At 41.7% G+C, this 13,498-nt stretch overlaps 1 protein-coding gene across 2 annotated transcripts; it reads left to right on the top strand.

Moving 5' to 3' along the window:
* The first annotated feature begins 1,573 nt into the window (after window positions 1-1,573).
* Window positions 1,574-12,931, top strand: med16 (mediator complex subunit 16). 2 transcript variants are annotated; one of them, XM_083671668.1, is made up of 16 exons: window positions 1,574-1,733; window positions 2,130-2,318; window positions 2,505-2,612; window positions 2,839-3,008; window positions 3,640-3,921; window positions 4,147-4,296; window positions 5,573-5,678; window positions 6,254-6,409; window positions 6,642-6,871; window positions 7,819-8,025; window positions 8,331-8,541; window positions 9,254-9,387; window positions 9,595-9,787; window positions 10,477-10,693; window positions 11,041-11,124; window positions 11,732-12,931. In XM_083671668.1, the coding sequence occupies exons 2-16, from the start codon at window positions 2,177-2,179 to the stop codon at window positions 11,856-11,858; spliced, it is 2,517 nt and encodes an 838-aa protein (XP_083527794.1). In that variant the 5' UTR covers window positions 1,574-1,733; window positions 2,130-2,176; the 3' UTR covers window positions 11,859-12,931. The 2 variants fall into 2 exon arrangements, with proteins under 2 accessions (XP_083527794.1, XP_083527795.1); XM_083671669.1 differs by lacking the exons at window positions 1,574-1,733; window positions 2,130-2,318; window positions 2,505-2,612 and having other exon boundaries at window positions 2,868-3,008; window positions 3,644-3,921; window positions 11,732-12,930.
* Window positions 12,932-13,498: the final 567 nt, after the last annotated feature.

The raw sequence follows: 13,498 nt of genomic DNA on the forward strand, positions 1-13,498 counted from the left end.
TGAATGTAATATTGACCAATTCATTATCAGCCTACAGTGTCTTATGTGGATTTATGCAGCATTTCTGTTTGCAGTTTAATGCTGTTAAATTACTTTGAAGCTAAGTTTGTAAAATTGTTAGAAACTCTACTAAGAGTTAGTGAACAGGTCTGTGAGCTCAAACAACAAAATAACTTTAGCTACATATTTTCTTACCTTTGTATTCTGAACAGTTTTGCTGCATTTTATCACAACATTCTAAATGGACAGTTTCATCTAGGCTCAACTGTTATCTGTATCTGCTGGGAGCTGACAATGTGTGCACTGCTAGTGCTGGCTAAAATGGGAGGGGTGTAAAATATAAACAAATTATATAATTGGTTTATTTGATTTGAGTTGTACTTCCCAGAGCATGCATTCGATTGGAGTATAACATGAGCAGGTCGTGGTGATGGACTGAGCATTTGAGGGAGAGTAGCAGCTACATCTTTACACAAAGAGTACTGGAAAAAGACATTTCCATATTTGGGTGATGCTAATTTGATCTGATGAAGGGAATATTCAAACCAAAGCACTGGAAATGACGATTTTCACTTTAGTGGGCCTTTAATAATTGACAAGATACACATGTGGGTTCATTCCCAATGGGAATCGTTGTCCGCCAACACGGAAGGGTAAGCTAATGAATATTGATTGTATTCATGCGCGGGAGCCAGTCAGTGAGCACCAAGGCGGAGTTGTGCCTGTGTGCATATGCGCATTGTGCAAACAGGCACAACTCCGATTAGCGTCATGGCAGCCAGACACAATAAGACTTCCGGTTTTCGTATTTTGCCTTCAAAATACAGTGTGTATATATATATATTAGCTATGTTCTCTCCATTCATTTACTTAAGCTCCAACCATTTCTCAATGTCCTCCACCATAATATTATTTATCTTATCTTATCTTATCTTATTATATTTTTACTTGATATTTTCCCCCATGTAGTTTTTCCTTTTTCACAGTATACATTATGCAAAGCTGCAAACAGTATATGATATGTATATTGGCTTATAGCGCAAAAACTATTCTAGGCGTTGTGGTAAACTGGCTTTTATACAAATGTCACTTAAATATCAACAAATATGAATCATTGTTAATGTTTAGACAGTTATTTTTCATAAATCATTAATAAATACAGATTTATCCGTTTTTTTATTTATTACTTTAGGACATTTATTTTGTGGAAAGATTCCGAAATTCCGGGACCCGGAAGTACTTTATGTGGCTGAAAAGACGTAGATACAACTCCGATATAAAGTATTTTTTCTCAAAGCTAGAGACATGACATACTTGTTAACTCAAACCAGTATCATCTTAACAACATAGACATCGTTATCGTGGAGGTCGCTTAGCTAACACCAATGTTATTAATGAACAATTCATCTTTTTAGGTCTTTGTTTAGTCTCACTATATAATTATTAACTACTCTCACCCCACCCGAAATTAATAAATGTATGGTCTCACCCGTTCTAGACACATTGACAATTAGCGTCCTCTTACACTTGACTAGATCAGAGACCGTTTAACCAGAGTTTTTGAAAATATAGAAGATATTTGGCGGTACGCACAAATGCTATTATGTTACGTCTCTTGCTTTGTAAAAAAAAAAACGAATGATAGTCGCAGGCAATTGAAAGGACGTTACGTTCGACGTCATGGGTCCTAATATGTATCTTTTGTAGGCAGACTGCTCAATGCTAACTGGATGGTAAGAAGTAAAGTAGATTACATGTTTTAACACTTATAAAGAATCATTATTCACAGAAATGTACATATTCATATAGTGTGACTTCACCATTGAGCTGCTCAAAGAACAGATGGCATTATTGTTTTTTGTTGTGTTTTTTTAATGAAAGATGTTCTGTATTACAGGTTCTAGGTTGCAGTCAGGTTCAACAGCTAGCTAACTATTACTCCACGGGCTTGCACTGACTGTTCGTTTTCATAATTAACTACAGTATTTGGATTTTCACAAAGTAATTAAGCTAGCTAGCTAGTGGTACTGCGACCGATTTCTTTGAATTATTTGACATGTGTGTAATGAATGCTATCGAAACATGTATATTAGCAGGTGACTGACAAACTTATTTCTCTGCTTGTGAAGTAAGGTCTGAAGGTCCTTGCTTAACCAGTGAAAACACCTATGGTTGAATGATGGAGGTTGCCTATGTATGCGAGTGGGAGAAGAGACCGAAGAGCAACCACTGCCCGTCCATCCCACTGGTGTGTGCCTGGTCCTGCAGGAACCTTGTTGCCTTTACCACTGACCTCAAAAATGAAGAAGACGAGAAAGGTACACAAATAATGGTGCTGAAGACTCACTCATAATATAATCAATGAGGTGCGATTTTGACTATGTTAGTGTGTCATGTTCCCAAATTTCTGAAATGTCATTGCCTCTCTTTGTCTGAACCTGTATGGTGATATTATGCATGACTTTATAATAAGACCATAACAACAATGTTTCACTTTGTTTCAGATGTCAGTCATATGATCCACATAATTGACACAGAGCACCCATGGGACGTGTATTCCATTAATTCAGGGCACGCTGAGGTCATATCTTGTCTGGAGTGGGACCAATCAGGTGGGTCAGCATTTGTATGTCAAACATTTATTTAGCCAGAAGGTCTTTTGAATTATTAAATTCAGTTTGGGCACCTGGCTGGTATTTACCTCAATTTATTGTGATATGCGGAGCAATGTACTTTAAAGTGGTGTGAACATGGAACAATCATAAGGGATTGAAAGTATGTCATGGGGATACCCTATTACCATTGTCTTATTTTGCTGTCTGTGTACGTGTATTTCAGGCTCCAGGTTGCTGTCTGCTGATGGAGATGGGCAAATCAAGTGCTGGGCCATGGCAGACCACCTAGTGAATAGCTGGGAGAGTTCCCTTGGAAGTGCAGTGGATGGAGACCCCATTGTAGCCCTCTCCTGGCTGCACAATGGAGTCAAGCTGGCTCTTCATGTGGAGATGGTAATGGATTTGCCTGCCCTTGTACTCACAGTGTTACAAATGTCTGATCTATGGACATTAGGTTGTATTGTTTACTCAATACGTTTATGGACACAGGTTTAAAGCTCTGAGAAATGCTGAACAGTGCCGATCATAACAATATATTTTATAGATATATTGTTTAATTGATATGGTCCCAAAATATAATTACTTTGTGAATTCAAACCTCATACCTAGTTGTGAGTTTAGATTTACTGTGTCAAAACACATAATCATGAGACTCTTCCAGGAAGTAAATGTAAGCTTGCTGTTAGGATATCTATGAGGCTCTGTTATATATTTCGGGACCATGTCAATGGTAAATGGACAAGAAATATACCCCAAAAAGATTTCAGTAAAATTCTGCTTCAAAGCTACTGATATATGCCATAATTTGCCAGGGGTTCTGTGCTGTGCCCTGGAATCATATAACAATATATTCTAAAATATAAGTTAGATTTATTCATTTTGGAATCATATATAACAAGACTTAGGTGGAGCATCAAAATTGGGGCTGGTAATGGATAGAACTCATATGACACACAACCTTCCCAAAATTACCCTCCCTCCCTACCCCACACACAATCTCTCTTCTCTTCTGAAAACCCCCCAGTCAGGCTCTACCAACTTTGGGGAGAAGTTCTCGCGGGTGAAGTTCTCTCCGTCACTCACGCTGTTTGGGGGCAAGCCCATGGAGGGCTGGCTGGCGGTGACGGTGAGCGGCCTGGTGACTGTGTCCCTACTCAAGCCCAACGGTGCCCTGTTGACGGCCAGCGAGAGCCTGTGCCGCTTGAGGGGCCGCGTGGCCCTAGCCGACATCGCCTTCACTGGCGGGGGCAACATTGTTGTGGCGGCCACCGACGGCAGCAGCTCCTCACCTGTGCAGTTCTACAAGGTAGGAAGAATCAGCATGACCAGTATTGATATTGGGTATTGTTTTTGCTCTGACGGTGATACAGCAAATTCCAATTTAACTCAGGAAGCAAATCCTCCCCACCCCACCCCTTCTTTACTATCACACTTCAGTAACAATTATCGTGATGAACATAGTCTACGTGATGCTTATTACCACTGGATTATTGTGTTACATAGCTCCATTGTTGTCCAAACCCTACTCAAGGTGTGCGTGAGCGTGGTCAACGAGAAGTGCCGCATCGACACTGAGCTGCTGCCTTCGCTCTTCATGCGCTGCACCACTGACCCAGTCAGGAGGGACAAGTACCCGGCCGTCACACACCTCAAGTTCCTCACCAGGGAGAACTCAGAACAGGTGAGAGGCACGTCACAGCCCTTAATAACAGCAAAATGTGTTATTGAGGTAGTTTAATTCTGTCTGTGTTATATAGACAGGGCATAAAATGTACTATTTGGTCTACCAGCCAAGGTGTCTGGTGGATGAGAAAATGTAAAAAAAAAAAAAAAAAAAAAAAAGGCAAAGATCACAAAAACACATTAGCATGACTTCTGCGCATTGAAAATTACTCCCTGCGCAGAATGAACCTTCTGTAGTAGGCTTTATTTTCTATCCCATGCTGTCACGTGTAGCTGAATTTTACTTTAATACTTTATTTTAGGTTGTATGGAAGAAAGCTCATAGACTGGGGTTTATATTAAAAGTCAAGAGAAGCATGAGTGAGATGCGTAGCAGTTACAGTCAGCTGGAGGAGGCAGGAGCAGCAGGAATGTTGAAACAATGGTGAATTGCAGATTGCATCAGTTTAGTTTTTATATTGAACCATAGTATTCGCGAATCTTTGTTGGCTACCCGCCAAAGCAGCTGGTAAGACCTACAGATTTTCCCGCCAATGCCAAAATCTACCTGCATTTGGCGGGTGGCGGGTGTTAATTTTTTGCCCTGTGTGTATGTATGTATGTGTGTGTGTGTGTGTGTATGTATATAATATAATATATACATATATATATATATATATATATATATATATATATATATATATATATATATATATATATATACACACACACACACACACACAGTATAGTTCATGTGATTTCAGAATGAATATCTTTTGTTTTTATAGTCTGGTTTATTATGTTATTGAGTGACTTGTTGACGACATTTTTGCATTTAAGCTAATTTTAAGAATGTCATAGCAAAGGGTTTGAATGCTTATGTAAATGAGGTATTTCTGTTTTTCAATGTTAATACATTTGCAGAAAATTCAAAAAACGTGTTTTCGCTTTGTCATTATGGGGTATTATGTGTGGATTGATGGCAAAAAAATAAATGTAAATTGAGTCTATAACACAACAAAAGGTGGAAAAAGTGAATGGGTTTGAATACTTTCCGAAGTGTACTGTATATACAATTGCTGTGAGTAAGAGGTATGTGTATGCTGTGGGTGAGTAAGAGGTATGTGTATGCTGTGGGTGAGTAAGAGGTATGTGTATGCTGTGGGTGAGTAAGAGGTATGTGTATGCTGTGGGTGAGTAAGAGTGACAGTGATTTTTTAGGGTGGTGCACGTGTGTGGGAGTGGGAGCACTACTACAATAGACTGTTGTGACTTTAATGTGGCTTCATTTGCAGGTGCTGCTGTGTGCCTCCAGCCAGACAGGCAGCATCGTAGAGTGCTGGTCACTACGGAAAGAGGGGCTCCCTGTCAATAATATCTTCCAGCATCGTTCACCCGTAGGTAAGGCAGAAACCTTAAACCATAAAATCAAATATGGAAAACATACCGTGAGTACCACATCCCTTTTGCGTGCATGCCAATAGTTTTTTGTAGCTGGCTTCATCTCATGGCCTGCCCTGTCTCACCTGCACTGACATTGAAGAACTGGACAGGTGAATTGTGGTTGGGCATCCTCCATATTGCTATCACTTGTGTTTCAGATCAGTTGGGGAGAGAAGGGCGACATTTACAGCCAAACTATATAACAAGCTCTTCATGTCCGTTCATCTGATAGCCCACAGCCGCAGTTGAAACAGACCCACTGTAGTCAAAGAAACAAGCTACACGGCAGCAGCAACCGCACACCAGTGAAGCAAGCTGGCTGCAGTGTCTTTTTAGGCTATGAGTCTCTAAAGCATAAATGTGTCTTGCAATGTTGATATCTGCCTCAGTTTTGCCGCCTCTGGTGTAGCATACTAAACAACGCTAACAGACGCAAACCACAACTCTTGCTGTTTAGTTTCTGAATTAGACTATTTCAATGCATTCTATAGAGATCCACACCCTTCTTATCCACCTGTTTCCCCTCTTGACAGTGGGTGAGAAACAGCCTATGATCCTGAAATGGCGTATCCTCTCAGCCACCAACGACCTGGACCGAGTGTCAGCTGTGGCTCTACCCAAGCTGCCCATCTCCATCTCCAACACAGACCTCAAGGTGGCCTCTGACACCAAATTCTGCCCAGGCCTCGGTATGTGTCTCTGCTTCAAAAAAAACAAAAGACAATTATAGGAAATATATTAAGAAATAAAAACATTTTAAGGATAAACTTAATTTAATAAGCATAATTACAGGGTACAGTTTTCCAGTAAAGCTATCTTGTCCAATGAACTGGAAATGTCACGTATAAGAAATATGATGAAAAGCTGTGACTGCCAAGCAGACTGTCGTTTAAAAGTTCCTCATGAACCTCCTCTCTCCAGGCCTTGCCCTATCCTTCAACGACGGTAGTATCCAAATCCTCCACAGACTCTCCCTCCACACAATGGGTGTGTTCTACGGGTCTTCCTCTTCCTCCTCTAGCTCCAGCCAACGGCCCGGGGATGAGCCGGCCATCAAGCGGCAGCGTGCCGGAGGTCCCACCGTCCACTTCAAGGCCCTGCAGTTTTCCTGGACTTCACTGGCTCTGGCCGGAGTGGACACCCATGGCAAGGTGAGCAAGGAACTCTAAATTACCTGTACTAGCTACTGTAGATTAGCTCCTGTGCTTTGTAGCTAAAATGGTACTTTATTTATCTTGATAATACAGCCACACAGCTGTGAGAGAGTAACAATTGTCAAATTGATGTTTGATGGCCAATCCTTTGTATGTGACCAAACGTAATTTGCTAAAGCGTTGCTTTGTTATACAAGTAGCAAGGACCTGGGTTGTCGAGAGAAAAATACAATCTACCAAAGCTATCAGGAAACTGGACACTGGTATTTACCTGGAAATTGACTAGGTACTTAGTAATTCCATGGTAGCAATGGGGTAGCCTACTGTTTTGGACCTAATACCTCTGTAGTTTGGCTGGTGACATTCTGCAGATGGTAGTCTCTGACAGTAAAGCTTACCACCTGGAGAGTGTTCCTGAGTGTTCCTATGGTGAGCATTCTTTGGTCATCCACTGTAGAAGTCTTCCTTGGCCTATCAGCCCATTTGCGATTGCTCAGCTCACCAGTGCATTTCTTTCTTTTTAATTATGTTCCAATAGTTGATTTTGCCAAACCCAAGGTGTTGGCTATGTTACTGATAGTTTCTTTCTGATTTTTCAGCCTAATAATGGCTTCCTTGACTTTCATTGACACCTCTTTGGTCCTCATGTTGACAGACACCTATAGCAGACTCCAAAGGCAAATGCAAAGCCTAGAATCATAAATTGTGTGTGTGTGTGTGTGTGTGTGTGTATATATATATATATATATATATATATATATATATATATATATATATATATATATATATATATATATATATATATATATATTAACATTTTGAGCAGAAGCAAACAGTGAATGGACATTATTTTTTGCTTTAATGGGATTTATTCCTCTTCCTAACTTTTTTACTTATTGAATCTGAGTGTACCTCCCTCTTTAAATCAAACACCTTCCTTTCAGCTGCACATGATCCGTGTGTCCCCTTCCATGGGCCAAATGTTGGATATGAACACATTGTTGCGCCACCTGCTGTTCCTGTTGGAGTACTGCATGGTGACAGGCTATGACTGGTGGGACGTGCTGCTCCATGTGCAGCCAGGGATGGTCCACAACCTGGTGGAGAAGCTCCACGAGGAGTACATGAGACAGAACCAAGCCCTTCAGCAGGTAGGATGAGCAGGGGATGCAGCCCACAATTACTCATAGGTCAGACCCCAGGAGCCAGAGGCAAGAAAATGATCTGTAAAACCTTATTTTGAGTATTAGTTGTATTCACAGGCATCACTTTTGCTGCCATATTTTCAGGCAATTAGTATGTATGCAAATTGTATGTACTTCAATGTTAGGCTCTAAGGCAATATAATGTGAAAATTGTGCAGGGCGTGACTACTAGCAAGGCACTGTACAAGTAGATAAGTTGGTGAATTATGATTTTGAGTCTATAATCATTGTGTGTTTTGTGTTTGTTGTAGGTGCTCTCTACACGTATTGTGGCAGTGAAAGCCTCCCTCTGCAAGCTGTCGTCAGCCACAGCAGCGCGAGCCTGTGACTTCCACGCCAAGCTCCTGCTCATTGCCATCAGCTCTACCCTCAAGTCTCTACTGAGGCCCCATGTACTAAATACACCAGACAAGAGCCCGGGGGACAGGCTTACAGAGATCTGTGCTAAAAACACTGACACAGGTATAACAATTGATATGCCTATACTTGTAAAATCAATCAGTGGAATTAGGGTTGGGCCAATTTTGATTCTATCGTGTATCGAGGATGATTGACATCACTGCATTAAACGCAGATGAAAGACGATAATTCAATTCAAGGGTTTCCAGAGATAGAATTCTAGTTAACCCTAAGTGGAATCCCACTTCTAACACCATTTCAAACTGTAGACTAGAGGGATGGTGGCACCAAGTTATTTTTGGGGTATATTTAAGCAGTAGTTGAGACTGCAATATGTTGTTATCAGAGATGCAGTGGAGGGCAAACACACCTTTTTTTACGTTGTGAATAACATTTACACTCCTTTTACAAAAATAAGGGGATTACGTTACGTTTATTTTCTCCAGCTGTTTGTCCAGCATTTACCCACATTTGTTCTACCACTACATCCCTCGTTATCATTGCAGAATTCACTTACATTGTTCTGATTAATATTGTTGCTCCAAACATGCAGCGTGCTGTGCTCACAGAACTAACTGAACTGGATAATACTACGGTTAAGTAATTGAACTGCTATTCAGTGAATTATTAATTTCATATAAAACAAATAAATAAACAAATAACTGACATTCTGATTAATCGCTATTCACTAGAAAGCACTCATGGCTTCATTTTTAATTACTATAGTGATTCTGGTTGAGATTGAGTATCCCCTTGGTGTGTCCCTTCTCCCTAGATATTGACAAGGTGATGATCAACCTGAAGACTGAGGAGTTTGTGTTGGATGGCCCCCCGCTCCAGTCTCTGCAGCAGCTCATCCAATGGGTGGGAGACTTTGTACTCTACCTGCTGGCCAACCTGCCCAATCAGGTAAGGGATATCTACTAGGCCACCATTTAGCTACAGGGTATCCAAGATGTTGTTCCTGATCAGCTTTTTCAATCAATATGTGACCAGGAGTTTCTTTCATAAATGTATTCAATGTTTTATTAAATAGGCCCCTAGTCTGCATGTATTTAGATATGGTTAAAATCACAGCTGTTCATGTCAACATGCAGCAATCTCTGACCTCCATAGGGCTCCATCGTGCGCCCAGGCTTTGGCTTCCTGCGGGATGGCTCCTCGCTGAGCATGCTGCGGGAGATGATGGTGATGATCAGGATCTGGGGCCTGCTCAAGCCCGGCTGCCTGCCCATCTACACGGCCACCTCCGACAACCAGGACAGCATGTCGCTGCTGTTCCGCCTGCTCACCAAGCTCTGGCTCTGCTGTAAGTTAGATGGACTGTACATGTGAATTGATATCTAGTCGGTACATGTCTCTCTCTGTACATATTAATTGAAAATAGTTATTTATCCCACAAGGGTTCAATCATGTTCTTGGATGTGTATATGGGGTATGTCTTGGTACTCCTGTGACATCGGTTTACTGGCCCACAAGCATGTGTGAGTGTGTCAGTGTGTCTCTGTGTGTAACAGCGGTGGTTTGGAACCACTCTTGCATGATGAGTAAACTTGCCTGAGATCTGAACACTTGCACTAACTCCCCAGGTTAAGGCAGGTGTTTGTTGAGCAGAAGTTGCGAGTTTGATCCCAGTCAGGTTGCATTGGGGCTGCGTCATGAACGGGTCTCTTCGCAGAGGAGAGGGAGGTCAAAGGGTGTGGAAGCGTAGTGAAGGTGGTTTAACTTGCCTGAGACCTGAACACTTGCATTAGCTCCCCAAGCTAATTCCTAGGTGTTAGCTTAGCAGGCTACGGATGGTAGATTGGTGAGTGGGATCCCGGGTTTGAATCCAGCCAGGTTTCATGCACATTTGTGCTTTTCTGTCTGTGTTTGTATGTCTGCATGTCTGTTTCTCTCACGACATCTGTTTGTATGTGTCCATTATGTCTGTCTGTGCATACCTCTCCCTATGTATGCCGTTACCTCTTCTCACCCATGCATCCCCATCCCCTCCAGCTCGTGATGAGGGCCACCCCCAGGAGCCTGACGAGCCTCTGATTGACGAGTGCTGCCTGCTGCCCAGCCAGCTCCTGGTGCCCAGCATGGACTGGTTGCCCATCAACGACGGCATCATCTGCAAGCTGCAGGGCAAGCACCCTCTCCGTCTGCAGTTTGGCAAGCCCTACAGCCTGCCGGGGCTCACCTCCAGTGCCCAGGTGGAGATCTTCTCCAGGTAAGGCCTAGGAAAGGTCTTGGAGAGATGTAAATACTGTGAATTTGGTTTTGTCTTTTTGATGCCGAGTGAAGATTTAGTACTCAGATGGGGATCGTCTCCAGGTGAGGCCAAGGAGGGGTCTTGGAGAAAAATACATGAAAATTATTATTTGACTGCTGTATGTAGCATAAACATTTTTGCTTTAACTTTATTCAGCTTATATTTTGGTCAATGCTCAACTGACCTTTTGAGATAAAGTGTGATTAAGCATTGTGGTTATATGTAGCCTATGAGAGTTATGGTAGTGTTTTTTAACATCTCACAATGCTGTAAATGTAATGCTGTGTGTGTGTGCGTGTGTGCAGGAGCCCAGGGGCCCAGCGGATGGACAACCTGCGCTGTCTCCACATGGGTGTCTGCCCCACTGAGGAGAGTAAAGCCTGCACCAGGTCAGACACCAGTCCTCAGCAACTCCACCCTTCATTCCACCCTGTCTATCATTCTACTCCATTACATGTCACTCCACCTCCTATAAATACTGTAACTAACATGATTCGACCCGATTTATCACAATCACATAAAGCCTACTCATTGACTTAAAGATGGACTCTGTAATTGTCTTGGTTTTTTACTTGCTAATTTACTTGCCTGTCTTAAAGTTACCGTCCGTAAACGTAACCGGGGAGACAGTTTGTCAACACAACAAACCCTGAAAAGTTAAGGTTTATAGCAAAATTGGTGGAAGATAGCAGTGTATAAGGTTACCTCAGTGCACATTTAAACAAAATGTGTGTTCATACCTTGTCATTCTTCTAGCAGACCATAAAACACTGTTTTATCCAACTACAATTCTTTTATCCATGAGTTGCTATAACGTTGTTAAGCGTCCACAAGTCTAAGTAGTTGAATATAAGTGACATCTGTAGATGCTGAATTTCGCCAAATCTTACAGAGTTCATCTTTAATTGCTCGTTCAAATAATGGCCTGAATATTACCAAATTTTCTGTTGACACACTCTCTCTCATAACTTTTTCTTAATCCCCCCTCTCTCTCAGATGTGGCTGTGTGACCATGCTTCGCTCGCCCAATAAGACCAATGCCATGAAGCAGTGGGAGCAACGCTGGGTCAAGAACTGCCTCTGCGGAGGCCTCTGGAGAAGAATCCCCTCTACGCTGTTCTAAGACCAGCCAAAAAGAGACTGGTGCAAGCTCTCCACCACCACACACTCTGCTCTCAGATCAGCCTTCGGACAGTAGCCTACCCTACATGACTTTGCCACATACAAGATTGGTGTTTGCATGTCCTGGGGAATTTGTTCACCATATTCCAAAATCAACCCCTTCCCCCTAGGTACTTCTGGTAGATCTGAGAGGATTTGATGAGTAAAAACGAAATACTGCCTGTTCCACCTTACCCCTGATGGGCTAGGAGGAGTTTTCCCACATTTCTTTTACCTATTAGATCTCCATACATTAGCTTTATTTCCACTACAATGCCGTCTCCAGGCATGCCAGTGCTTGCTAGTGCCGTTTCTTTTCCCACTGTTTCTTCCATGCCTGAGAGGTGCTTGATCGGGCTGAAACACTGCATAGATAGCTGGGCCAACTCCTAATCGGTCTAACTGGGGAAGGGGTGCGTCAAAGATCAGGTGATGGAGATTCCCATGCAATCAATTTGTAGATTTTGGACTCAACAAGCCCATGCCTGTTCAAAATGCACAGGGCTATAAGAACCAGATTTTCGAGCCAAGAATAGGCCTCCTCCAACACAATAGGGCACCATATTGGAAATTAAGCTATTGAAGTGGTAGGAAGGGGCAAGAGGTTGTATCTGCATTGGGCCTTTGTGTCCTTCCATAAATGTTTGGACAATGTCATTTAAAGTTGTACTATTGGCTGTCCATACAGTTGTATTTTAAATATCATCATTTGAAAAAGTTGATTGATCATGTCATCATTGTTTTCTACTTGTAAATAGGAAGAACACATTTTTCACATTTTCTCTTTTTGTATAGAAACACATGCCAAGAAAATAAAACTTGTTGAAGGCATAACGAGTATTGGGTTTTCACTTGAGGTCCAACTTGATATATATTTTTGGGGAAATCATTAATTGATGTCTTTGTAATTTTGTCAATTTGGGGTAGTTGGAGTGTATTGCCACAGGGAGGCTCTAGACCTCAAGTGTGAGAGAAGCTTTATTCACATTTCACTCCTGTCATGTGTGCTAGGGATTAGATTAGGGAGCTAATAATGAATAGGATTAACAGAACATGGGTTTATATGAAAATGACAGGTTTACTGCTCATTCAGAGGAATGTTCAAATTTTAATTTAAAATGACTAGATGTTCCGCATTAAATTCTTATTTCAATCCATGAAATGGCAAGTTTGTATATATATTTATGTATAAAACCCTTATGTTCATGCACACAATTCATTGATTTGACAGAAATTGGCCAGTAAATCCTGCATCAATCACATTCCTACCATCAAGGAATTGCGAGTTAACATATTAAGCGCATGTTGTATGAACCACTTGTACATGACAAAAAGTTGACCATGACACCAAACGAGCACATATGGTGACCTAGGCCAGGGATTCCCAACGTTTTAACTCCCCATTTCACACTCATGAAATTCATGATCCCCATTTGAAGAAAAAAAAAAAAGTATTTTCTGTATTATAGATGTATAAAAAAAAAACGTCAGTGACAGTCATAAGGGTTTTGGTGCCCTTTGAAATCTTTGGCGCCCCATGCCCCCCAGGTTGGGAACCACTGCCTAGGCTATGAAGCACGCTCATATTGCAGTTAATTATCT

The sequence above is a fragment of the Argentina silus genome (assembly GCF_951799395.1).
Source record: "Argentina silus genome assembly, chromosome: 6".
Lineage (NCBI taxonomy): Eukaryota > Metazoa > Chordata > Actinopteri > Argentiniformes > Argentinidae > Argentina > Argentina silus.

Bases quoted from the DNA above. Each gene is read 5' to 3' on its own strand.
- med16 (XM_083671668.1), top strand. From the start codon at position 2,177: ATGATGGAGGTTGCCTATGTATGCGAGTGGGAGAAGAGACCGAAGAGC. The intron at 8,026-8,330 runs GTAGGATGAGCA...TGTTTGTTGTAG, and splicing joins AGAACCAAGCCCTTCAGCAG to GTGCTCTCTACACGTATTGT. The intron at 9,388-9,594 runs GTAAGGGATATC...TGACCTCCATAG, and splicing joins TGGCCAACCTGCCCAATCAG to GGCTCCATCGTGCGCCCAGG.